We start from the raw sequence: 26,235 nt of genomic DNA, 5'->3' as shown, positions 1-26,235 counted from the left end.
CTGAAAAAGGCAGGTTTGCTTATGGTTTGGTTGCTGAGGAAACAGCCCATCCGTCTTCCCACAAGACAAACTCTGTAGATGTTTGGAGAGCCATAAAAAGTAGATACGTTTACAGCCAGAGCTGCTTTTAGCCTTCACGTGTGTGTGCCGCAGACAGATAGAGAGGGTGAGTGAGGACATTAGGGCAAATGTTCACAAAGACATGAAATCCAGAGATTAAAAAAATGGTCTCATCTTACCAGGACGGTCACAGTCCACAGGAGAAACACCAGGTCGAGTTCTTGTTCCTGCTCTTTCTTGACCATTGCTGTTCACACACCAACATTGCCCAATGGACCCATGGCACTACTCCATAGAATGATAATCATTTGATATGAAGCAAAAGTGGAAACATGTCAGTGGGTTTGTGTCTGTAATAAAAAATAGCTGAAACCTTTTTGCCTTTACCTGTTGAGGAGTGTATTGTCCGTTAGCGTCACACTGAGGGACAAAAGCTCCCACGAGAGGATAGCCTTCTGGACTGGTGGTCTGTACACTTGCTCTGTGGTGCTCACAGTGAGTTTTAGGACGTTCAACTGAAAAATCGGACGAGAGAATGGAAAGAACAAGCAAGTGACAACTGAAATCGCTTTTTGCTGAGAGTCTATTTCTAAATTCTTACTCGGTCTATCGCAATCAACGGGTGTTGTTCCAGGTAGAGTTCTGGTTCCAGGTCTTTCCTGTCCTTGGCTGTCCACACACCAACAATGCCCAGTGGAGCCATGACACTGGAACAGCAATACAATTTTAAAACATTATATTATGACTGTAATTTAAAAAGTACTTACCTGTTGAGGTGTGTATCGTCCATTCGTATCACACTCAGGCACGAAGGCTCCCAAAATGGGATAACCTTCTGGACTGGTCGTCTGTACACGATCTCTGTGGTGCTCACAGTGGCTTTTAGGACGTTCTGGCAAGTAGAATTTATTGGTTGGCAACCTTATTTAATTCTTGCTTAATTCTTTGCAATAAACATCCGCAAACATTTAAATTATGACCTTGGTTGTCACATTCAATGGGTGTTGCACCAGGAGGAGTTCTGGTTCCAGGTCGTTCTTGTCCATGGCTGTCCACACACCAACAATGTCCACTAGAACCATGACACTAGAACAAACAACATGTTTCAGTCCAACCATTCCTCTATCCTTACTTATGAAATATCAAATCCATGTTCACTGTCATCTAAAAGTGTTGGAGCGGACAGGCTAATTAATTATTTTTCGATGGACTCTGTCAATTGATGACAATCACTGTCAACATTTCATGAAGTAAAGAATACTGAGAAGAAGCAAATCTTTACCTGAGTGATAGAAAGAGTAAAGCTTTGAGAAAGAAAGGTTCTGCTCGTAATCTTAAAAAAAAAGAGGCCATCTGTGAATCTCACTGGAACTTGGTCCTGCTTGGGCTCATTAATCTTCATTTACAAAGGAACAGACGAGCAGATAAATTAGCTCAGAAGTCTACTGAAACTATTTGTCTCCCAATTTAAAGAAATATGCAACCCAACTGATAAGAAGCCGCTTCATCCTGTTGTAAGATAATGACCCAGAACACACTCCCAAAACAACAAAGGAGTTCATCTGGGCCAAAAGGAGAAGTGGGGGAGCTTTTGCTGGCCAAGTCAATCTCCAGAATAAAGAGAGATTTTACCAAATAAAGACCAAAGAAAACAACAACAACTAAAGGATGTAGTCTAACTTGGAAAAATCGAGAAGGGTGCCAAAGTTGAGTGAAGTCAATAGGTCACAGGCTTGATAGAGTTTTTGCAAGAAACTATTTGTAATTCAATATTGTTGAGATATGCTCTCAATTATATGGTTTGTCCAAATGTTGATTTATTGAATTTATTATTTTCTTGTTATAATGACAGAAAATGTTGACTGTCAAGTCAAGGGTGTCAAACTCATTTTTTTGGCGGGCCGCATTGTAGTCATAGCTTCTTTCGGAGGGCCATTATGACTGTCAACCCAAATAAATGTATGAGCACCTCATATTATATACAGTAAAAGCTACAAAACAAACTGACAAATAACTCGTTTTCAAATCAGACGAGTAAAAACAGGTCAAATATTTTTTAAAAAAGATATTATTAAAAGTGAAGACAATTTGCAATTCTAGTAATGGCACAAATTTGATGCACAATTTGTCAATTTGTCTTCGCGGGCCACATAAAATGATGTGGTGGGCCGTATCTGGCCCCCGGGCCTTGAGTTTGACACCTGTGGTCTCAGTGAAGACACCTGTGTTGATTAAGTGGGCGTGTTTAATAAAAAGCCTTCCTGCATGCTGCACAGTGTTCCTACTAGCTGTTGTCGCAGTAGTTGCAGTGAATGGTGTGCAAACAGAGTTGATCGTCCTCCTCGTCTTTTTTTTTTTTTATTCCACTGAGTTCGGTGCAATTGGGTTTCTCACAAGTACCTGCTGCTGTGTGGCTACTCTGCCAACAAATATTACGTGTCATTTATGTCTGCTTTCAGTCTATTGGTAGATCCAATGCCTCTGAAATTTGGTGGTCGCTTACAAAGAAAGGCATCTTCTAAAATTGAAAGAACTTAACTTGGAGTTTGCATAGCAGATGTAAATATGGCTAATGATCACTCAATGTCCTCTATCTTCCTAGTTAAGGAAGTGGGACTTAAACATCAACTTTGCATGGTGGGTGGGGCTGTCACATACACATTCCTAATACTGCTTACCTGTTGAGGTGTGTACTGTCCGTTAGGATCACACTGAGGTACAAAAGCTCCAACAAGTGGATAACCCTCTGGACTGGTGGTCTGTATACTGTCCCTGTGCTGTTCACAGTGGCTTTTAGGACGTTCTGAAAATTACATTGTAAAGTTGTACTCCAATTGAAACTATAAGAGAGTCATCAGAGTGTAAAAACAAAAAGGTTTAGCTTTAGTACCTGGTTTGTCACAGTCAAAGGGTGTTGTACCAGGAGGACTTCTAGTACCTGGTCTTTCTTGCCCTTGGCTGTTCACACACCAACAATGTCCACTAGACCCGTGACACTACAATACAACTTTTTTTTAGTCACATAGATGATATAAAAATACATAATGCATTAAACAGTCGAGAAAGTACCTGCTGAGAAGTGTACTGTCCATTAGCATCACACTGAGGTACAAAAGCTCCAACAAGTGGCTCACCCTCTGGACTGGTGGTCTGAATACTGTCTCTGTGCTGCTCACAGTGGCTTTTAGGACGTTCTGAAAGTTACATTATAAAGTTATACTCTAATTGAAACTATAAGAGAGGCTTAAGAATGTAGGTTAACTTTGGCACCTGGTTTGTCACAGTCAAAAGGTGTTGTACCAGGAGGAGTTCTAGTACCAGACCTTTCTTGTCCTTGGCTGTCCACACACCAACAGTGTCCACTAGAACTGTGACACTAAAATACCCAGTTTGTTTTAGTTGCATGGATGATATTCATAGGACATAATGCATCTAACCGTTTACTGTACCTGCTGAGGAATGTACTGTCCGTTAGCATCACACTGAGGTACATAGGCTCCCACTAGTGGATAACCCTCTGGACTGGTGGTCTGAATACTGTCTCTGTGGTGCTCACAGTGGCTTTTAGGACGTTCTTGAAATTACATTATAATGTTATACTCTAATTGAAACTTTAAAAGAGTTTTAAGAATGTAAAGATGATGATAGTGTAGCTTTGGCACCTGGTTTGTCACAGTCAAAGGGTGTTGTGCCAGGAGGCGTTCTTGTACCAGACCTTTCTTGTCCTCGGCTGTCCACACACCAACAATGTCCACTAGAACTGTGACACTAGAATACCCAGTTTGTTTTTGTCAAATTGATGATATACAAGAGACAATGCCTCAAATGCCTCAATGCCTCATCTTGAATCGTACCTGTTGAGGAGTGTACTGTCCGTTAGCATCACACTGAGGTACAAAGGCTCCAACTCGCGGGTAACCCTCTGGACTGGTGGTCTGAATACTGTCTCTGTGCTGCTCACAGTGGCTTTTAGGACGTTCTAGAAAGTACATTGTGAAGTCATATTTGAACTGAAAAAAAAGTCAAGTCAATAGACTATAAATACAAGGCAAAGTTAAACTTCAGCACCTGGTTTGTCACAGTCAAAGGGAGTTGTACCAGGAGGAGTTCTGGTACCAGGTCTTTCTTGTCCTTGGCTGTCCACACACCAACAGTGTCCACTAGAACTGTGACACTAAAACACAGATTGGGTTTTAGTCGCATATTCCATGGACATACATGTAATACATCTGTTTACTGTACCTGCTGAGCAGTGTACTGTCCGTTAGCATCACACTGAGGTACAAAGGTTCCCACGGGTGGATAACCCTCTGGACTGGTGGTCTGAATATTGTCTCTGTGCTGCTCACAGTGGCTTTTAGGACGTTCTTGAAATCATATTGTAAAGTTATACTCTAATTGAAACTATAAGATAGACTTAAGAATGTGTAGACGAAGATAAGTTAGCTTTGGCACCTGGTTTGTCACAGTCAAAGGGTGTTGAATCAGGAGGCGTTCTTGTACCAGACCTTTCTTGTCCTCGGCTGTCCACACACCAACAATGTCCACTAGAACTGTGACACTAGAATACCCTGTTTGTTTTAGTCTGATTGATGATATACAAAAGATACAATGTCTCAAACCATCTGGAATTGTACCTGCTGAGGAGTGTACTGTCCATTTGCATCACACTGAGGTACAAAGGCTCCAACTCGCGGGTAACCTTCTGGACTGGTGGTCTGGATACTGTCTCTGTGCTGCTCACAGTGGCTTTTAGGCCGTTCTGGAAAGAACATTGTGAGGTCATATTTGAACTGAAAAGAAAGACAAGTCATCAGACTGTAAATACCAGAAAAGTTAACTTTTGCACCTGGTTTGTCACAATCAAAGGGTGTTGCACGAGGAGGAGTTCTAGTACCAGGTCTTTCCTGTCCTTTTTTGTCAACACACCAACAATGTCCACTAGAACCATGACACTAGAATACACAATACACTGTCAATTCTATCAGTGATATACAAATTATATAGAAAAATGCAAACCATCTAAAATGTACCTGTTGAGCAGTGTACTCTCCATTAGCGTCACACTGGGGTACAAATGCTCCCACTAGTGGATAACCCTCTGGACTGGTGGTCTGTACACTGTCTCTGTGCTGCTCACAATGACTTTTAAGACGTTCCGGTTCTTCTGTTACATTGATTTAACAATACAAGTTCTAGCCAACCATATGATTTTAAAATACAAGACAGCAGTACTCTGCCATAGTACCGTGCAGTATACTTTACTTAACATATTGGGAATGATTTGGCTTATGCACCTGGTTTGTCACAGTCAGTGGGTGCTGTACCAGGTGGAGTTCTGGTTCCTTGTCTTTCCTGTCCTTGGCTGTCCACACACCAACAATGTCCAGTCGAGCCGTGACACTGAAATGAACATTAACATTTAACTAGAGCTCTGAGGGCCCTATCAACCTTGGGATACCAGACTGGCAGATTGGAACTGGAATTAAAAAAAATTCAATTCCATTCAAAAGTTTGGGGTCACTTAGAAATGTCCTTATTTTCAAAATAAAATCACTATGTTTTCAATGAGCTTGCAATGCTGTTTCATAAAAAATTGGAACAGTGTGCAATTAAACAATTTTTTTTTCAAATCGCACAATAATGCTCAAAGCGCTACTGAGTCATTTTGTTAAAAATGCACAATATAGTCATAAAATATTTAGGTTTTTGACAAGCCTGATGTGTGTTCAATGTTTCCTCTTGTTGTCATTTACGACAGCTTTAAAGTATAAAAACAATAGCGACTGCGCATATCATACACTGAACACAATATCTCCAATATTAAAGAATTTACCTGTAGAGGTGTGTAATGACCATTGGAATCACAATGAGGAACAAAGGCTCCCACTACTGGGTACCCCTCTGGACTGATGGTCTGTACACTGTCTCTGTGCTGCTCACATTGGCTTTTAGGTTGCTCTGGAAATTGCAACGTAAAGTTAGATATATTTTTTGGCAATGTTAGGGAATATAAAGTTGTTCCTGCCGCACTGAAAATTTTTTTGCTTTGGCACCTGGTTTGTCACAGCCGATGGGTGTTGCACCAGGAGGAGTTCTAGTACCAGGTCTTTCTTGTCCTTGACTGTCCACACACCAACAATGCCCAGTGGAGCCGTGACACTAAAATGTGCATTCGGTCTTAGTGCAACCAAAATATACAAAAGACATAATGCCTCAGGACATAATTACCTGTTGTAGAATATACTCCCCATTTGCATCACACTCAGGCACAAAGGCTCCCAGGAGAGGATAACCCTCAGGACTGGTGGTCTGCACACTGTCTCTGTGACGCTCACAGTGGGTTTTTGAATGATCTGGTTCTTCTGGTTGACGGAGATTTTGTGTGAAAACAAGTGAGTTTAGGATTATTTTTGAAAGTACTGTTAAAATTCCTGGAAGCAAGGAAAGCCTTTTGTAGCATCATGCCAATAAAACAATACATGCAGCATGACAGCCTTCTGAAAGAAGTCCATCCTTCTGTGGGCACTCTTCCTTCTCTCACCTGGTTTGTCGCAGTCTGTGGGTGGTGCACCAGGACTGGTTCTGGTTCCGGGTCTTTCTTGTCCCTGGCTGTCCACACACCAACAATGCCCAGTAGAACCATGACACTGTGTCAGATGGGTGGAGATTAAATTCATGGAGATTAATGTTATCAAAAAGCATCTCTGTAGTTAGTGGTCGAAGTATCTTCTTCCGACCTGCAGTGGTGTGTATTGTCCGTTAGCATCACACTGAGGGACAAAAGCTCCCACAGGTGGATAACCCTCTGGACTGGCAGTTTGCATTCTGTCTCTGTGGTGCTCACAGTGAGTTTTAGGATGGCCATCTGAGGACATTAAGATACACTTTAGAAAATGGAAATTGTCAACTTCCAGCCTATCAATGACCGTGACAGCAAATGAAATGTCTTGCTGATAAAAGCCTGCTTTGTACCTGGTTTCTCACAGTCGATGGGAGTTGTGCCAGGTGGAGTCCTGGTTCCGTGTCTTTCCTGTCCTTGGCTGTCCACACACCAGCAATGTCCAGTAGATCCGTGACACTAAAATAACAAGACTTATGAATGTCTCATATGGTAAACACATTGCGTCTACGATTTAAAAAGTGCTTACCTGTTGAGGAGTGTATTGTCCGTTAGCATCACACTGAGGTACGAAAGCTCCCACTAGAGGATAACCATCTGGACTGGTGGTCTGAATACTGTCTCTGTGGTGCTCGCATTGGGTTTTAGGTTTCTGTGGTTGCTCTGGTTGGTTTAGAGGCAAAGTATTCAAACTATTTATTTGTACGTACAGCACAGCAAGACAATGCTCAAGGCATGTTGTACATGTGGTCCTCACCGTGTCGGTCACAGTCTGTTGGTGCCATACCAGGGGGAGTCCTGGTTCCTGCTCTTTCTTGTCCCCTATTATCCACACACCAACAATGTCCAGTGGAGCCATGGCACTGCAAATGAGTAATCAGCCTCTTGAGCTCCAGTCAGTGGTCATCATTTTGCTCTGGCTTTCATTACCCACCTGCAGTGGTCTGTATCGTCCATCAGAGTCGCATTGAGGGATAAAAATCCCAACCGGCGGCTGACCAGCTTGTTCTGGCCCGCTCTGTAGACTGTCTCTGTGCTGCTCACATTGACTTTTAGTACCACCTGTCGGTCCTATGGATGAATTATAATAATTATTAACACTTTTGCAATTAATGTACACTGTATGAACAAAACGATGTCTTGTAATTCCACACTGTTGGAGGCTCTTCACTGTTCTCAGAAAACCTTCTTCAGGATTTCGGAATTCTTTTTGGGGAATTTGACGGGAAGAGAATTGATTGAAACAGGATTAGTCAGTCCACAGACTGGGTTTCCACAGTCGGTAGTTTGACACCACCGTGATTTTGATGTTTTGTAAACAATTCAAACATGTGTTCAACTTTATGAGCACGATTGCACTCTGCAATCACATTCATTAAAGTCGATGATGTGAAGAGCAAAGGTGTCAAAATGTCAGATTTTCCCTAAACATCTCCAGTTAATGGAACCTTCGAAAATGTATCTGGCTACAATTTGCTGGTATTTCATTACCTCAGCCGATATGCATGTTTTCACTACACATTTTTCAGTTACTGATCATATTCAATGCGTATACAAGTCACTTATGTTACTGTTGCTACCCGATCTGCACCAGAAGTGGTTCACGTTTTGCACAAAATCCCAACTAAATTGGAATTTGGATTTGTCTACATATTAACACAGATGCACAGAAAATGCAAATGCACAGAAAAACGTAATCATGGCAAGTCAACTGACCTTGTTGCGAGCAGAAGAGACCATCTCCGTAAAACCCATTCTCACACTGACAGTGGAAGGAGCCTAGGCTGTTGCTGCATCTTGCATTGATGTGGCATGGGGAGGACCTGCATTCATCCATGTCTGTGGACATACAGTCAAAAAGTAGAGGAACACTGCTAGATGTGCAAATGACAAGATGCTAATAGGTAATCCCCGCAGTCACGAAGAATCCGTCTTCTATTTATTAACATAACATGTTGTGTCTAACAACTCACCCACACATGTACGTCCGTCAAAACCAAATTCATAGCCGCTCTGGCAGTGGCAGCGATGGCTACCGGGTAAGTTGATGCATTGCGAATGAGCCCCACACGAAGACAAGCCCTCTGCACACTCATCAACATCTAACCAGAGAGAGCGAGAGAAAACACGTCAACCGAAACAAGTTCTCCATCCATATTTGAGCGCAAACACCTGGAGCCAAGGCTGCATTCTTAGCACTGTACAAGACATTGTGATTATGCGGTCATGGAGAGACACTGGGGCCCATCCATGGGAACCGTGGCAGAGCCTGGGGCTTTCCTAGTGCTGTCAGCAGGGGACACAAAGATAATGCTGGGCTAATGACAGGCCACGGACAAGCTTAAAGCAATGGAGGTCCTTCTTAATTAGATCATTAAACAAGGAGGGGGGACCGACAAGAAAGAGAAGAGGGAGTGATGATTCCTTCCATACACACTTGCTGGACAGATGTTGAAAACTGCCGCAGCACCTTCAACTGTCAAAGTCTGTGTGCATGTTTGAAGTGCTGGAGGTGAGAAGTAAGGTTATGATGATGAAACCCTGATGTGGTGTAGAAAAAAAGACAAGGGCCGATTTGGAATCTTTTTTGTTAATCCAACCAATTCAGGGAGGTAAGATATTCCCCATCCTGGAACACAGTTTGACTACTTGGGCCACCGATGTTAATGTGACACCATTGAAGAAAAATACACGGGAGTCCCACAGGACACTAAGGTAGGTACCGTAACAGTTGTGTCCATCTCCTCTGTAACCAGTTCCACACCGGCACTGGAAAGCCTTGTCCTCCAGTGGGATGCACTGGGCAGTCGTGTCACAGTCGTGGCTTCCATCATAGCAGGGGTTAACCAACCCTGGTCCTGTCAACTCAGCTGAAGCAAAACAAGAAAATTGTGGCCCCTTATTAGTTGAGTTGCTGAAAAAAAATGAGAGTAAATTTGCATTGATGATACCGCTTATAACAAACCAAAAACAGACCCTTTGGTTAATCTGATGAAATTTGAATGAGATGATACATTCAAATTAATACCAAACATCTATCCCCAATGAAATGGAAATGCCATTAATGTGTTACTAAAAATAGTTGAAACATCAAAAACCGCAGCATACAACAAGAGTACCATATATGAAAAAAAACTGAAAAGAAATGCCAAATTTACAGTGAGTTGACCTTTGGACTATTTAGTGTTAAGTACTTAGTATGATTACGGCAGCAAGGCTAAGTACACACATCAGAGCAATTCCCACAGGATGTCTTTCTTTTCGGAAGTGACTTCCTCCATGTTCTCAATATTCAACACATGGTTGAAGTTAGACACACCAAGACACACCCCCACCCCCCACCCACACACAGTATGATGAGTGAGCAGATGTGTGTGAAAGGTTTCCTCCAGCGTGACCTCACATTGACCATGTGTTACAACATGAAATGTTTTCTACCTCTCAACTGCCGATTGGCACACAACATTACAAGTCACAAGTGTAGGCTCACTGTTTAACAATTTGAATGCTGAATAAATTATTTTCTGAGTTTCTGGATCCGATTTTAGGCTGATTAATTGGTGTCATGTGCTGCTAGTATATGGAGGATCAAATCAAAGTAAAATCTGATTGGATGCTTACATAGAGCTCCTGATGCATTGCCAGTGTTTTTCATATTCTTAATATTTTGGAACCGCAAAGAAAAAAATAATATCTTAAATTTCACAAACAAGCTCAAAAAGAGGTACAATATTTTTTCTCATACACTACCCTAGTGTTTCTCATGTCTTACCACCTAAAACAACATCTCAGGCCTCCCTCATGACCAGTCTTAAAATATTGTAGTATAGTAAACCCAAGTCACAGTGGAGTGAGTCAGAAATGGATGGTACAAACTACACAGAGAGAAAATCCCCTGCACACAGACAATGACGTTGACTCCAGATTGCTTCCATCTCCTGAGGCCAGAGCTTGATACGTGCTTCTAATCAGGACACGTCCCAAATGTGGACATGAGAGTGTTACGTGAATATGAGCAGATGGAAAAAGAGGGCTGGATCATTAAAGATGCTGTAAAGAGAATTTAGAGATTTGTTTCAAATTACATTATACACGTCTGAAGATGATTGCTGACAAAGATGGAGACTGTTTTTCACCATTTGTGTTCTCTTGATTTATTTAGGGTGTGGCGAAAATGGCGCCAAAGGAAGTTGCAGCGTGAGGCCCCCCTCTTCCACCACGATATATTCTAGCCACTGGAGATTTTATGATGATGTACGTATTTTCACAGCTGAAACCTGTAGTTATGTGTAGGCATAAGAAACATGCTGTTTTTTGTTTTTTTTTCAAACATTCAGCGGACACACCCACAACGTTGGAGAGCGGAGACAAGGGCTTGATTTTTCATGATTTAGAAGCCTCATTTGATACACTTGGGATTGTTTTAATCAGTCACATTTGCCATGATTGTTAGCAACTTTCTTCTCTGCGGTGTGTCAAATTCACAAGACATTTATTTTCATTTTACACCGACTTTAAAGTCACTCAGAGAATGCGTACAGAATTGCGGAGCGCCACCAACTAGTATGACTTTTTAAGATGAGCTTCCCTGTTCTGCTCAAAACTCAGTCACAGCAGGGGTCATGGTTGAGAATTACCAAAGCAACAATAACATGGCTGTGGTGCACCGCCTTGGAACAACAACTTTACTTGAGGAGAACAAGATTCTGAACTTTAACAAAGTCAGCAACTGTTTTTTTGTCATTGGATTCATGCACCTGATAAAGCAAAAGTGAGAAACATTACCGAGAGTCCAGACTAAAGTTTGTATTTGAATTGCACTACCCTCTCATAGTTTTGTAGTGACCCGTTAACAGACTGACAAACAGCTCTGATTTTCCAAATCCATGAAAAAAAAAAAAAAAGCAAATGGATGTGCTGCAGCTGGTCCTGTCTGACTAAGGGAACCAGGTGGGTAAATCTTAAACTGCACACTGCTGGCCCAAGCCAAAGTTTCACTTTCCCCCTTTCAATGTGCATCAGCTGCACTTGCTTGATAAATCCCTTCAAACACTGTATTTCCATCATGAACATTGTTTTGCAATTTATTCTCATTAACCGATATTATCAGTGATTCCACTGTGTATGCATGTGAGGAATTTCTCATTTGCGCTTTCATAATCTCCAGTGAGGGAATTTGGTACTGATACAGATTACAATTGTTTGGCCTTGGAGGAGGCCTATGGTCTATTGAGTGCCATTCAAGTCAGTCCGGGGATTCTCATGACATCACAAGGAAGCTATTCTGCCCGGCAACCCACCCCCTTCCTTAAAATCTGTCATTGGATAGGGTATTATTTCCCAGAGTGTGAGACCCTTCCATGCATGTGTGCGTGTATGTACACACTCACATACACACACATGCATACGCACATGCACACACACATGCATATGCACGCACACACGCACACACAGCACTTAGCCCGTGTTTACAAAACCCCTGATCCCCCAAAGCTCTTCCAGCTGTGCTCTGGGTGTACAAGTGTGTTTGGGTGAGTGTGTGCATGCGCGCGTGAGAGTGGGTGTGTACTGTGTGTGTATGCACTTGCAAGCCTGTGCATGTGTCATGACCTTTATAATCAATGTGACATCAAAATGATAGAGACTTGGTACGCTCCATCTTTTGGTCTCTCTGTTCAGTCTCTTCGTTTTGTTTTGTTTTTAAATCAGATTGATTTATAGAAAATTGTGTTGTAGGAAAAAGAACATGGGGTATTGGTGCAACATTTGATCAGCATTTGAATGATTTTCTGCTGCAGTTGAATAAGGATCTAAGGGACGTGACTTGGTGACAGAATTGCTGATTCAACAGGCAAGACAAATACAAACAAGCACAAATCACATTTGTGTTGGCCAAACGCTATGTTTACATGCAGTCAATAAGCCTTTCAAAAATCGTGTTTTTTCAAGTACAGGAAGCCATCGACGGACATCTTCTATTGCCACTTGAGCTCAAGCCGGCCTAACTTGAATACAATGACCTCTCTGAGGCGTTTTCACATTATTTGCTGTCTCACAATTCCCATGTAAATGGAAGCAACTCTGTAATCTAACCCAAACCATCTACCCTAACTAACCAACCAACAGTGATCCAAACAACGCCTCTCACCATTTCATGCCTGGTTGAGGTTAAAAAAAAAGTCAAACATTTGAATACAGTGAGACCTCTATGGGACAATTAGTGATTTTTGTGTCCACCACCAACCTCCAACTGGGCTGATCTTGTTGGTGATGGCGTATCTCAGAATCCGCTCCTCCTTGACGTACATGACAAACACTCTCTCCATGGTGATCTGCAGGGTCTCTACAGGCGAAGCCCGGTTGTCATGTCGACAATCACGGTAGGTGATGTTTTGTTTCAGCTGGAACGAAAAGGATTCGGATCCTCGGTCTGGTGAGACCACGGTAAACTCCCTCACGGAGCTGGATGTAGCAACTGGAACCAAACACAAAGGGTGCTATTAACGCACAGTGGAGTTAGGCGTCTTCAGTGGCCATCGTGGTTACCTGATGGGTAGTAATGGTACGTCTCCTTAAAAGGCTCCATAGTCACTTCAGCAGCAGGAGGTAGGAAAGGCACACTACCGCTAAGCGCGGTGTCGACAGTGAAGTGGTTGTTCTCGTCGAGGCCTCGTCCTGTCTGAGTGATTGACAGCCGCTGGTTGCCAGGGTAAAAGACGAGTTCGGCTTGACGAGTAAACTCAGCCCCTGGTAACAACAATAACTATTTTAGTTTGTGGACAACCACCTTTCTGTCTAGATCAAAACGTTAGTTGCGGAGAAAGTGCATAGTGAAAAGTTCTGTACCTGTAGTTTTGAATCCTGCTTGGCTATTGGGCAACTCCAGAGCAAACAGCCAACCAAACAGCTCACCGATCGGCGCAGCCGGCATCAAGGCCCAACCCACTGGCTCGGGGATCTAACCAAGCAAGGCCAGTAGAGAACCCAGAAGATGAAATGTGGAAAATGCAGTTCATGGAATGAGTGATCTTTCATTTGTTTTCAAGTGGTTCCCAATTATTTGGAAAGTTCCGCTACCTCACTGACGGCTGTGTAAGCACGCCCATCTCCCACCACAATGTAAGCATGCAGATCAATGTTGTTCAGCTCCACGGGAGTCAAACCCACGGTTACCGTTCCACTCAGCTTGCCACTGACGCGCTGAGGGGCCGCTGAACACAAACAAACAGCAACCGGATGAGTGTATTTCGCTGAATTTAAAAATGATGAAAAGAACGCAGCGGGTGCTGACGACTAACCGTCCGGCAGGCAATGGCGGCCATTTCCGTAAAAGCCGGGTCGGCAGTGACAGCAGAAACCCGTAGCATAGTCAGAGCAAAACGCGTTCTGAGAGCACTGTTGCTGGAACCTGCGACAAACACAAATCAATGACTCTCAATATGAACACACAGGGAATATCCCATCATAATATATGATTGATAACATACCTTGCACATGTTTCCTTATTCTCTGTGGTGTAGTGAATCACTGAGAAACAGACAAAAAACTGAAGGCTTAGTATCAGCACTATATGTCAAGCAATTAAAAGTGCTTGACATTATGGTAAGTATACAGCACGGTAGGAGGATGGGAAAATACTGCAGAAAAATCTCTCTCACTCTCACACACACACACACACATACACATGCATGCATGCACACACACGTACTGTATATACAGTACAGAACACTCGGAGAGATAACAGCTGTTGCGGTGCTCCATACCATGACCATCATCTCACAGGCATGTAAAATGCTTCAATACAAGGATACAGCCTCTCATACTGATCTGTAAATACTGCTAAAAAGAAAACTTACCATGTTGTAATGTAACAGAAGAAAAATACTTCATTAATGAACTCGAGTAAGCATACACACGCACTAGGAGCTGCACAACAGCCATATTGTAGTGCAGCTGCTGAGGATGAGGTATCGTTTCCCTCCATTTCCTGTCAGCCATCCTCCTTTCATACATTTACGACTACGTACACACGCCATAAATACGCATTTCTGTGAAGGTGTCTTACCTCCTGTGTCAAAGTCCACATCTTCCTCCACACTGACCACATGACCCCCAGGGGACAGGGGTGGCTCATTTCTGTGAGAGGGATACAAATCTCCGACATCCACAGGAATCTATAGGAGGAAAAACACGGTGGAGCCAAAATTGCAACAAAACTTTCCCAATATTGGTTATTCCAAGTTTACCTGCTCTTGGGACCGCTGAGCACCTCCATCTGGGATGACCTCTCGAGAAGGAGGCGGTGCATACTGCCGCCCAGCCACCTCTGAACCGTGCCTGGGTTCAGATGTCAAAGGTACATCTCCACCGCCATGCGACACCTCGGACGCTGACAAAGGAAGGTCAGAGCTTTCCGGCAGGACAGATTCACCAGCGGCCACTGGTTGGAATTCCACATCTTCAACTGTCAGAGGGAAATCTCTGTCTTCCTCTTGATGACCGGGGTCGAAGTTGCTGTTGTCTGGGTACTCTTCAAAGTTGTTGTACTCGGGTGTAGTGGCGCTCTGGGAGGAACAACCACAAACCAATCATGCCTTGCAGAGTCATCAATGTCACGGTCTGCGATACGATTTATTTTTGAAGCGAAACCATTCGCTGTGATTGCGATTTGATTTCGTATTGGACTGCAAATGAAAATCTGTTCTCAATTGCCTAATCTGGATAAATAAATAAAACATTACGCTTAAGAAAATCTGTGGCATTTGTTTGACAGCGTTCAGAGGAGAAACAACCGAGTTGTCATGATTTTCGAAGCCTTGTTATACAGTGTATACATTGACTTGGCGATTTTCCTCAGTCATTGAAATTTGACAGACGAGAGAGAGAAATTACCTGAGGTTGATTGTGTTCTCTTGGGAGAGGCGTAGCAAGAATATCACCAATAGATGCAGCAGGGACAATGTTGTCAAAAGAATAGCGGTTCCCAGTGTGGAAAAGCCAAACACCTGGAATTCCAGTGTTGCCAACCCTTGAATGGAGTGGGAAAAAAACAGTAATTAGAGCAATACATTGAATATTTTCCTTGAAGTACCATTTAAGTACACCATTGGGATGGGTACACAGTGTCGACTACAGTTTCATTAGACCCTTAAGAGCACACTTAGTTCTCGACAATAATAGTCAATTGTATGTTCCATTAGAAAACAAATCAAGTGGAGAGATGACTCAAAGCGTGGTTGTCAGCAAGTGCAGTCCACGCAATTTTACAAGTCCCAATCCAACATGGTTTTATGGTTAAATAAAAACAATAGCCTTACACACTTAACATTCTAGTGCCGCAATATGGACTGAAAGATCGGGACATCTGGAAGTGAACAAAAAAGAATGACCGCCATTCTGGGGGATTTTTTTGGGTCCATTCATCAAGAAGAACATTTGGGAGGTCAGAGGTGTACTGATGTTGGCTCACAATCTCACAATCTCGATTTAAGTTCATCGCAAAGATGGTTCATGGAATTGAGGTCAAGGCTCAGGTCAGGGTCCTCCACACTAAACTCATCAAAGCATACCTTAATGGCTCATATCACTTTTGAAAGAAAGACTTGGCAGCCTAAAAAGTGGGCGTGTCAAAGCCTTTGTCCATTAGGACTAATAACTATAACTAACCATAACCATAACTACTACTAATAAAGAATTCGTTTTATTGGCAGTGGCAGTAGTGGTGGTGAGTTTTTCAAAATAAGAGCCGTCGCACAGGTGAGCTTTTGCTTTGCTTTGACCTACTAGCAAAAAAGTGCTTTGCAGTGGCAATAAACGGGACACAACTCGCGCCACAGAAAGCAGAAGTCTGTCGTAGTGAGCAGAACTTGAAAAAAGAGGCTTCAAGCTGTTTTGTGCAATTTCTATCTGAAATTTGCTTTCAAACTAAACGCTTTAAAGAGTCGATGTTTGAACACAAACGGTGGAGCAACATAAAGATAGGAAATGTATTTAAAATTGTTTGATGGATTGATACTGAAGAATTTCAAAGTGGTCCTTCCAGTTTGTTGTAGGTTTGTTCTGTCCTAGCTCTACTCCAGACACGTGTATAGCAAGAAAAGCATAAATAAAATGAAATAAGACAGTTTATACTAACTGGTCGAGATGTTTGATACTTTGCACATTGCTGGTCACACTGTAGTAAGGGCCCTCAGTTCGGGAAAAAATGAGATAGGTGATTTCTCCTCGGCTGAATCCGACTCGAGCGGCCAGCTCTATCTCCACATTATATGACTCCTGAGAAAAGAAGCAAACAATGCAAAAGTTGTCTGGACAGTCAAGGTCATATTTTTACTGGTGTGTGGGGGATGCTAAGCATCTGCAGGAGGGAGTGTTCACCAAAAACAAGCACCTCCTTGTTTCTGCACAGTTTACCTTGGGTCTCGTCCCAAAGAAGTTCAGGCCACCCTCGGGGTAGAGGAAGAGAACGTACGAGTCGGTTTCGTCGTAACCAATCACTGCCTGGAAGGTGTTGACCTGTAGGAGGGAGGAAGTTTGTTCTTCAATAAAAACTACAGTTTGAATTCAATTACTTTCAAGCACGTACATAAGAACGTAAATATTATTAATATAACACTTCTCACAGAATGGCCAATGAAAAAATTACATTGTGCACCTGCGTTTAGTATATCTTATATATTACCTGAAAAGCACTGTTTGAAATAAAATGAACTCTTGTCAGCGCAGACAAGAGGCGTCTATATTTTGAAGGAGGATTATCAGTGACTCCATGTGCACATCTGCACACACACACACATGAACACACAAGCAGACACACACACACACACACACATTCCCAAGCGAATGAAGAGCACAGCTGTCTTCCTGTGTGTGCACACATCTTTCATGATCATGTTAAAGATGTGTGAGCAGGACTCAGACGTCTCCACCTATAGCCATGAAAAGTATAGTACATGTTTCTTGCTCCTAATTGCTTAGCACAACATCTTTAAACCATCTTGCTTGCCGCCTCTGGGCTTGCTTTAATTAGTGAGTCTGGTCCGGGCGGTTGCGTAGTGTCTATATGAAATCTGCTTTTGCTTTGTGTAAATACAGTGACATTCATGTTGTAATGTTGACGGCGGAACCACACTAGATGTTAAAAATATCTAAACATCCCTGTTTCATCAAATGTATATTAAATGTCCGTCAGTACACACCTGCCACCATTCAAAGTCACCCCAAATGAATTTCAAATGTTCAAGTAGACTTTCCTGATATTGTTTTCTTTGCCAGAGAAATTTTTGTGTTCAGACTTTTTTTATGTGGTTTTTATGAATGGTGGTGTCGTTTAATTTTTACTGACCACACCACAAACATCCAAACCCAGTCCAAGCCAATTTGCGCTGGGCTTAGTGTGTCTTTTTGTGTGAGTGTTTGGCGCTCAAGGTAAAGACAACTTGTAATTGCACCCCCACTAAAAAAAAACAAAGGCTTTCTTTTCTCACCTTTCAATTACAAGCATGACAGTGGATGTGTGGGTGTATACACACATCACACACACACACACACACACACACTTATGTCTATGTGACCGCCTGCAAATGTTTGGTTGGCTATTTATTGATGACAGCGACTTAGTATTTCTTTTTACGGCTTCACATAGAGACAGCAAAGTCACGCTGACCTGAAAAAACAACACAAACGCGTATAATGCAAATGAGAGCAGCAGTGGTGGAAAGTGTCGTTACTTCTCCTGTAAGTGGATCACTTCAGTCACTTGTGTTTTAGTTGATAATATTAAAACCAAGTATTTGTAGCAGTCGCCGTGTTGTGGACTGTATCAAACATTTTTTTTTATAGGCGACAGGGGACTAAAAAAAGTACAGTAGGCCCATGAGGCAGACGTTTTGACAAGATGGATCATCAATATTGAAAACTTATACATTCTTGTTTTTTAAATGGTTATTTTTTTTAGACCTCAACATCAAACATATGCGCCAAAATAACATTTGTCATCTGTCTTCGTTTAAAAGAGTACTGCATAAACAAACCCTTTAGTAGTAAGCAAGTTACCCAACTGCTTTCCGATGACCGAACATTGACCTATGGACGCTCACTTGGGACCAACAACTCAACCATTGCTTCTACTACATGTACATGCACTGTACCTTGTTAGGACACCTAAATTTGAAGTAACATTGTCTTTAGTTTTAGATCTCACTGTCATCAAAATCATTCAAAAAAAAGTTGTAGGTCAAGCGCCCACGCATTTTTTTAAGAAATTAAATGCAGGAAGTTGATGGACACTACCGTTCAAAAGTTCGGGGTCACCCAGACAATTTAGTGTTCTCCATGAAAACTGGGCAAATTATCGTCAGTCATTATGATTATATTCCCTCATCACCCGGCAATCGTTGTGTGAGAAAGGAGTTGCGTATGTTCAGTTTGCTTTGAGCCAGGAAGAACACCCGTGTCGATCAAGGGGGCCCTGAGAAATAACAAATAGAACTAGGAGGGTTAGTAGTTCCTATTGTTTTACACAGGGGGGGAAAATGAAAGGATTAATAAACATCAAGAAGAGGCAAAAGTACATCTTAGTCGACATCTGATAAATAATAAAGTGGACAGAGCTTAAAAAACAATGGGAAAATAATCAAATTGAATTACAGCTCTGGAAATAAGACCAAAACTCAAAGGACCTCTTTTGGCATTTGACCCAAAATGTAATTTTCTGCAAATAAATGACAATATTTGTATTTAGAATTTGGGGGCTTGTCAGTAGTTTGTAGAATTAGAAAATAAAAATGTCATTAGACTCCAACATAGATACTTATACTGTACAGATCTGCCCTGAGAACTTCAGCTTGTTTCATGACCACATTCATAACTCAAAACAGCCATCTTTACCCATTGAAATGAATGGAAATGCTAAAAATCTGAAAAGATCTGACAAGATTCTACATGTTGTGAAGTAAGTTGAGTTGAGCTTACTGCCGCCATATCGCACTCGTGTCTCAAGTTTGCGTTCACAAATCGAAAGCAAACATTTTTTGTAAGTCGGATCACTTGTATTTTAGGGCACCACCGAAAATGGCAAAATCAGAGAAACTAAGAATTTACCAAAATTCTGAGCTGTGTGTGTTTGTTGTGTTAGTGATAATACTGATAACAATGATAATTCTGGTCAATATAACCATGTTATGAAATTTTCACAGTGTCATCTCTACGGCAAACAATAGATCCCCTTCCCCCGAAGAACCATCACCTCCAACACACATCCTGACTCTGTGTGGCACACAGGACTCCACATAATCAACCCCCCCCCCCCCCCCCCCCCCCCCACTGAACTCCACCCAGCACCTCCGGCTAATCTCTTCAAAGCAAGATGCTATCAGTCCACAGACCCCCAGATCGCCGTGATGGGCCAGGCTGTTTAAGCCCCTAACTTCCTTTTCATTCGTTCAACAATTCAAATACATTCACTGGTTCACATTTGGAATGTCACAAAGTCCTAATCAACTGAAGGCAACAGCCAGTGTTGTGCATTGCATTTAATATTTGCACCTTTGGCTTTTGTTCCGCCGGGTTGGGGGAGGAGGAATGCTGAGGATTGAGATAAAACAGCCTGAGAAACACAAGCAAAGACAAACACAGATGAGAAGGCCAGACACGGGGAGGTCTCCTGTGGTTTGCCTCCACCACTCCCTTCATCATCCATCTATCCATCCTATATGCCCAAAACGTAAAGATAGCACAGCAACTTTAGTAGATGTGCTTTTAGTGAGCTTCTGCAGAACCAGAACATTTCAAAACCACTCACACCTTTTGTACTGAAGTAGAACAAACATATGTGTTAAATAAACAGATAGAATAGAACTAGCCATTCATCTTCTGTACTTAATTAACGTGAAAACATGATCATTTAACTGATGCACCAAAATCAGAACAGATGCATGTCAACTCAAGTTGCTGGGACAGCTACTTTGAGAAAGTGTGTTTAGTCTGTAGGCGCGGTATATTGCTCCTCACTTTGTGATGTCACAAAGTGTGGTGATGAACTAGCAGTTTCAATGGCTAAAAATTCCCCAAAGTTATTCACCATGATAGAGCTCCTTTAATAAAACTCCTGACTCTGACCTCAAGCACTCTTCATGGTTGAGATATATTCTACATGTACAGTAAGTGGTAGCAGTAACATCGCTCAAAGGTTGTGTTTATTCAATTTGGTGGTGCTGGGAGTGGTGGGTGGGGGGTACATTTTGAATTTCACTAGATCTTGTTGTTTCTTCAAGTGGATGGCGTGTCTGCCTTGTGGCCTTCCAAAATATTAGTTTAATGTACTGCAGGTTGTCTTAACATGCAAAAATGTGGAATATGACTCCATGAAATAGTAAAGTGCAGATGCATCGCTGGCAGAGGTGACCAATCTTAATTTAGATCATCTTACATACATTCCTCCTACATAGGAATTCAAACATTTCTTCCTCGATGAATTAGTAAAATAAGCCCTGGGGTAGTTATTCCCAGATTTTACAATTGGTTTAGTTATTAACTGATATCGGGAAGACAAACAAAAAAAGGAAGCAGCCACTAGCAGAGCTTGGGAGTGGGATAGTTTGTCTACCTGCATAGAAATTGTAAGAGAAGGGAGGAGAGGCGAGGACAATTTGATGACCCTTCAAAGATGACCTCTGACCTCTCGAAAAGGTTAAGAGGTAGATGAGAAGATAGAGGACAAATGGACCTCACACTCCTACCCCTGAGGACGAATACATGAAACCTCCAGGAATTCGGGCCAGTTCTGTTTTACTCCTGTGGTCAAGTCCTCGATATCCATCTTACCTTGTTCGAGGCCCCCCCACTGGTCCGAGTGGGCTCCTCGTAGGCGCCCACATTCTCCCATGTTGCCACCACAGCATGGGTGGGGGTGAATTTGGCATCTGGGAAGCCTTGGTGAACTTCCTGGGTTGGCGGGTGAACAAATGAGCGCATGGAGGAAGAGAAAAGAAGAATACAGTTGGCAAGTATTTTACTTACTCAGCATGAACAAGTCCAAAACAAGACCAGGACACGTTCCAAATCCTTTTTGGACAGGGAAAGGAATTGCGGGCTGAACACTACTTTACAATATTAAACATATGCACAACCGGAAAAAACTTTTTTGTTTGACAGTTTGTGGTGTGAAACGGTGGAAAAGTAAGCGTGAGGATTTAAAGCAATGTTAAAATGGGAAAGCAGTTGAAAAGAATGAAAATATGTGCCGCACTCAGTGTATGGTCATGGATGGCCTTTTTTTTGGTGTCATGCTTGTTCGAAATAAAAAGTTTAATCAGTCAGTCGAAAAATGTCTTGGCCGCTTACTACAACTGGATGTTGAAGAGCAATTTGCCTTTGAGGTGATAACAACCTTTAGCTTTTTTCCTTGAGTCAACACACCTGGGCCACTCTGTTGAGCACACTGGGCGTCTCAGTCACCCTGTAGTAAATCTGTCCTCTTCCACCACTGGTGTCCATGTCAGCCAGAAACGGCGCCACCACCGGGAAATCCGTGGGAAACCCGTCGTCCACGTACTGCTTCTCCATTGGCAAGTCCTGAGCTGATATGATCCCGTTGGTGGCCACCTGGACAATGTCACAAGGAAATAATTGTTCCAATGTTATTTTTGAACAGTGGAAACATGAGTCTTTTTTTTTTTTTTTTTGCACCACAAACATTCTTGAGAAAACTCCCGCCAGTTTTCTGTGCTGCTTACATGTACAGTGGGTATATAAAGTCTACACACCCCTGTTCAAATGCCAGGTTGCTGTGATATAAAAAAAGGATACCAGCATTTGAAAACCTTTTCAATCACTAATGCAATTTATAATTTGTACAACTTAATTGAAGAAAGACAAATCCAAAATATTTGAACTTTATTTGAGGCTTATCAGAGGCACTTTAAATGGTGACAAGTGATTTCTGACTTTCATTTAACATGACTTTAAGCGTAATTGGTTAATTGTGAACACAGTCACATCCCCGGTTAGAAGAGGGCGTGCACACTTACTTGTGTAACCAAGTTTATTATTTCCTTTTACAATAATTGCAAAAAATCTATTGAGTTATGCAGGTTATACGTAGGTCACTAATGGTGGAAAAAAATATCTCGGTCCAATTTATTTTCATTGTCATTTGAAGAGGGGTGTGTAGACTTTTTATAGCCAGTAAGTGATGGAAGGAGTGTGGTATATTTACCCAAGTACTATATCTTAATTTATAGTTTACTAACCGGTTTTGGTTGAATTTCCAAATTGTCCGCTGCATTTGTATTCTTGGTTTACTTTAATTATTAGGAGGAACCCAATATTTAATCCACTAAACAAGTTTTACGGTCTCATGTGGTCCAATGGTGATTCCTTTTCGCCTATCTGGTGTTACATATGTTTTACTGAGACCACCATGGGATTATATCGCTCACAAACCCTACTCCTGTCATTAAAGAAAACAGAAAAGAACATAAACCTAAACAAGAATAATTTGTGATGTGTTTACAATGATTTTGCTCCTTTTCCTTGTCACTAAATGGAAACGCTCAAGTCCAGGCCTCGTTCAACCGCTACATGTACATGTTAAATAAAGAAAATAATTACATGCTATTCGAGAAAACAGACATGTTCACTTTTCCAAGTGAGAGCTTTGGATCCATGTGGCAAAAGTGGTGTGCAAAAAAAAAAAAAAGTAAAGGCATGCACATGTACTTACATAAAGCTGATAGAAGGGGGTATCGTAGAAGTAGAAGGGTTTAGGCAGAGATAAGACTTTGGAGGTTTCATCGTCTCCTTCTTCCAAAAGTGAATCTCCACTTGACATGCCATAGGGAAACATTTGGGACCTCTGGATCCCTGCAACCACACACATGCTGCAGCACAGGCCCAGAAGGTAGACTGGCACCATTTGCCCTCTCTCCATTGTAGAGGGCCAAAGAAGAAGCTGCAACAAGGAGACAGCTGCACTCACGGGGAGGAAAAGAAAGAGGAAGAACTCCTCAACTCCACTCAGCAGAGGCGCTAATACTCTGGGAGAGAGAGGGAGGAGTTAAAGGGATGCTCGGGGGGGCCATGGGGGGTGGCGACAGCGGCGGAGGCAACATCTGTCTCGAATTAAGACAAAACAAATAGAGCATTTTTAATCCATGTAACTTTATCTGTTTCACAACAACTAAAACCATGAATGACTTTCACACACTTGGACGCCATCACCACCGCGATACAAATCACACATTTCGCCATATTTATATTCCTCAGGGAGTGCTTGTACACTCTTCACACGAATATACCCCCCCGTTATAAATTTAATATATATTTACTCAGAGTGTATACAAGAAGACTCCCCTCTCCACTGTGAGGGTTACATTCCAGACCACCCCCATAATAAATGAAATCCACAATATAGAACTACCCCATTTAAATGACCTGCATCCAAGCATGTTTTATAACATTTCCAGCATAGGTGTCAAACTCAAGGCCATGGGGCCAGATACGACCTGCCACATCATTTTATGTGGCCCGCAAAGACAAATTCATTGGTCAATACTGAAATTATAAATTGTCTTCACGTTTAAAAAATAGAGATATTGCTAGTAATTTTTATTACCATTCATCTTTTTAAAATATTTGAAAATGTTTTACTAGTTGCTGATTTGAAAACTAGTTATGCATCAGTTTGTTGTGTAACCTATACTGTATATAATATGAGGCGTTCATACATTTATTTGGGTTGACAGTCATGATGGCCCTCCGAAAGAAAACTGACGACGATTCTGCCTGCGAAAAAAATGACTTTGACACACAACATTTTATTTTTAACATAGTATTACATTTTCAGTATAGTGGTGCTTTAAGATACAGGTTTAATTTGTTCTATGATCAGACTCGTAGCAAAAAATACTCAAATCATCTAACCCCATTGAAGTGGATGGAAATGCCATTAATCCGTTCCAGTGATGCAGGCAAATGAGGAAGAGTTTCACTAGCTCAGTGATATGTGATAGCGTTTGTTGTTTATCTCAGAGGATAAAGAATATCATCGCTGTCGGGCAGAAAACTTCATAACGACAACTTGACAACTAAGTTTCATTTGGCAACAACTCCTGTTAAAACAGATACATTAGGGTGGACCTCAGTACCAGGCCTCGCACTCAGCAGGCCTACAGTTAGGGGTGGGATGATGGGTTTGTCCTTTGTGATGTCATGCTCTCTTTCTATCTTTGATGAATTTCTCCAGCCACGTTGGCAGACAGTCATGGTACAAAGACGTGTTCCTGCCTTCTGCCACAACATGTTCATAAAAAAAGGTAAAGTGCAGTTTTTAAAAAGTAAAAGAAATTATATGCATTGATATATGTAAAGACATAAAAACATGGACTATCAACAGTTCATATAAATGAATAAATGAATAGCAGCGGCAAAGTGGCCTCACAGTTCAGAAGGTGCGGGTGTGGAGTTTGCATGTTCTCCCCTTCTCTGAGTGGGTTTTCTCCGAGCACTACGGTTTCCTCCCACAAATATGCTTGGTAGGCCGATTGAGCACTCCATATTGCCCGTAAGTGTGAGTGTGGATGGCTGTGTGCCCTGCGATTAGCTGGCAACAAGTTAAGGGTGTCCCCCGCCTACTGCCCGATGACTGCTGGGATAGGCTCCAGCACGCCCACGACCCCCGTGGGGGCAAGCGGTGCAGAAAATGGATGGATGAATAGATAGCAGCAGGTTGTGCAATGGTTCGTGGGTTCCCAAGCTTTGTTCAATTTTTATCATACCTTTTATATTACCATTACGCACTTGGATACTACCTAAATCCTTTAATATGCTAAAAAATTGACATTGATTACAAAACAGAACCCGGCGGCAGCCAGAACTTCAAAGTCCGCTAACGCCCACGGCGAAATGCCTTTCAAGCACCCACCGTGCAAAGCTCCTTTGAAAACATCACAAAAGTAAACGACTGTTCCCCATAAACGCCTTCTTTAAGGTCTTAAAGTCATGAGTGATGTAATACATAAAACAATGACATGACCAACCCTGTGTGTAAAAAGACTTCAGATAGTAGAGGCAACTCAGGTCCGGCGGGAGCTGCACTCTCCACCGTTCCCCGTTCCATGCGCTCCCTCGCACACGGGGGTCTGGCAAAGGTGTGCCCTCAGAGGGTGACCTGGCCGGAGCTCAACTAAATTGAATTCACGAGCGGCAGTGTTTGGCAGTGATCATTTGTTTTCAAGCCATTTTCACCACTTTCGATTGGCTAGAATTGCATGAAAAATACAGACGAGGCAGAGACTGGCCATTAGTAGCGATTTGTGATAAAAAATGAATTTGACCATATTTAGACATGAGGTTTCCACCAGATGTCGGCAATATATTCCTGTGGGTCTTGGTATATTGTCTGTCTATGTGTGCTGCCGCACCATTTGTGTTCAAATAGTCACCACTATGTCTTAAAGGTTGTTGTAAAACTCAACACTTAGATGACCATTTGTGGCACTGTTGGCATTAAACTAGTGAACCCTAAAACCAAGTTTATTTTTGGCAGAAAACCT

At 42.2% G+C, this 26,235-nt stretch overlaps 1 protein-coding gene across 20 annotated transcripts in view; it reads right to left on the bottom strand.

Moving 5' to 3' along the window:
• The window catches only part of nid2a (nidogen 2a (osteonidogen)), a 30,150-nt gene extending 6,449 nt beyond the window's left edge, over window positions 1-23,701 (bottom strand). The window contains exons 1-45 of one of the 20 annotated variants that reach the window (XM_037271494.1): window positions 23,406-23,701; window positions 22,100-22,285; window positions 21,506-21,625; window positions 17,096-17,197; window positions 16,818-16,957; window positions 15,575-15,710; window positions 14,929-15,246; window positions 14,748-14,856; window positions 14,170-14,209; window positions 13,981-14,090; window positions 13,760-13,893; window positions 13,529-13,640; window positions 13,229-13,429; window positions 12,927-13,157; window positions 9,406-9,552; window positions 8,656-8,784; window positions 8,399-8,521; window positions 7,617-7,753; window positions 7,440-7,545; window positions 7,212-7,345; window positions 7,036-7,141; window positions 6,801-6,928; window positions 6,605-6,710; window positions 6,292-6,425; window positions 6,117-6,222; window positions 5,897-6,021; window positions 5,358-5,463; window positions 5,094-5,227; window positions 4,910-5,015; window positions 4,698-4,822; window positions 4,516-4,621; window positions 4,303-4,427; window positions 4,129-4,234; window positions 3,915-4,039; window positions 3,723-3,828; window positions 3,510-3,634; window positions 3,331-3,436; window positions 3,130-3,254; window positions 2,951-3,056; window positions 2,739-2,863; window positions 1,041-1,146; window positions 828-952; window positions 662-767; window positions 448-575; window positions 240-345 (exon numbers count right to left, since the gene is read on the bottom strand). In XM_037271494.1, coding sequence (XP_037127389.1) covers window positions 240-345; window positions 448-575; window positions 662-767; window positions 828-952; window positions 1,041-1,146; window positions 2,739-2,863; window positions 2,951-3,056; window positions 3,130-3,254; window positions 3,331-3,436; window positions 3,510-3,634; window positions 3,723-3,828; window positions 3,915-4,039; window positions 4,129-4,234; window positions 4,303-4,427; window positions 4,516-4,621; window positions 4,698-4,822; window positions 4,910-5,015; window positions 5,094-5,227; window positions 5,358-5,463; window positions 5,897-6,021; window positions 6,117-6,222; window positions 6,292-6,425; window positions 6,605-6,710; window positions 6,801-6,928; window positions 7,036-7,141; window positions 7,212-7,345; window positions 7,440-7,545; window positions 7,617-7,753; window positions 8,399-8,521; window positions 8,656-8,784; window positions 9,406-9,552; window positions 12,927-13,157; window positions 13,229-13,429; window positions 13,529-13,640; window positions 13,760-13,893; window positions 13,981-14,090; window positions 14,170-14,209; window positions 14,748-14,856; window positions 14,929-15,246; window positions 15,575-15,710; window positions 16,818-16,957; window positions 17,096-17,197; window positions 21,506-21,625; window positions 22,100-22,285; window positions 23,406-23,612 — 5,824 coding nt within the window. In that variant the 5' untranslated portion in view covers window positions 23,613-23,701. The remainder of the gene's footprint in view (window positions 1-239; window positions 346-447; window positions 576-661; window positions 768-827; window positions 953-1,040; window positions 1,147-2,738; window positions 2,864-2,950; window positions 3,057-3,129; window positions 3,255-3,330; window positions 3,437-3,509; window positions 3,635-3,722; window positions 3,829-3,914; window positions 4,040-4,128; window positions 4,235-4,302; window positions 4,428-4,515; window positions 4,622-4,697; window positions 4,823-4,909; window positions 5,016-5,093; window positions 5,228-5,357; window positions 5,464-5,896; window positions 6,022-6,116; window positions 6,223-6,291; window positions 6,426-6,604; window positions 6,711-6,800; window positions 6,929-7,035; window positions 7,142-7,211; window positions 7,346-7,439; window positions 7,546-7,616; window positions 7,754-8,398; window positions 8,522-8,655; window positions 8,785-9,405; window positions 9,553-12,926; window positions 13,158-13,228; window positions 13,430-13,528; window positions 13,641-13,759; window positions 13,894-13,980; window positions 14,091-14,169; window positions 14,210-14,747; window positions 14,857-14,928; window positions 15,247-15,574; window positions 15,711-16,817; window positions 16,958-17,095; window positions 17,198-21,505; window positions 21,626-22,099; window positions 22,286-23,405) is intronic. The other 19 variants (XM_037271535.1, XM_037271545.1, XM_037271567.1 and 16 more) reach the window with 19 other exon arrangements.
• Between the last annotated feature and the right edge of the window lie 2,534 nt (window positions 23,702-26,235).

The sequence above is a fragment of the Syngnathus acus genome, chromosome 2 (assembly GCF_901709675.1).
Source record: "Syngnathus acus chromosome 2, fSynAcu1.2, whole genome shotgun sequence".
NCBI classification, from domain to species: domain Eukaryota; kingdom Metazoa; phylum Chordata; class Actinopteri; order Syngnathiformes; family Syngnathidae; genus Syngnathus; species Syngnathus acus.
Note: the sequence above shows the minus strand (reverse complement) of the source record. Positions and strands in the feature narration are given on the sequence as shown.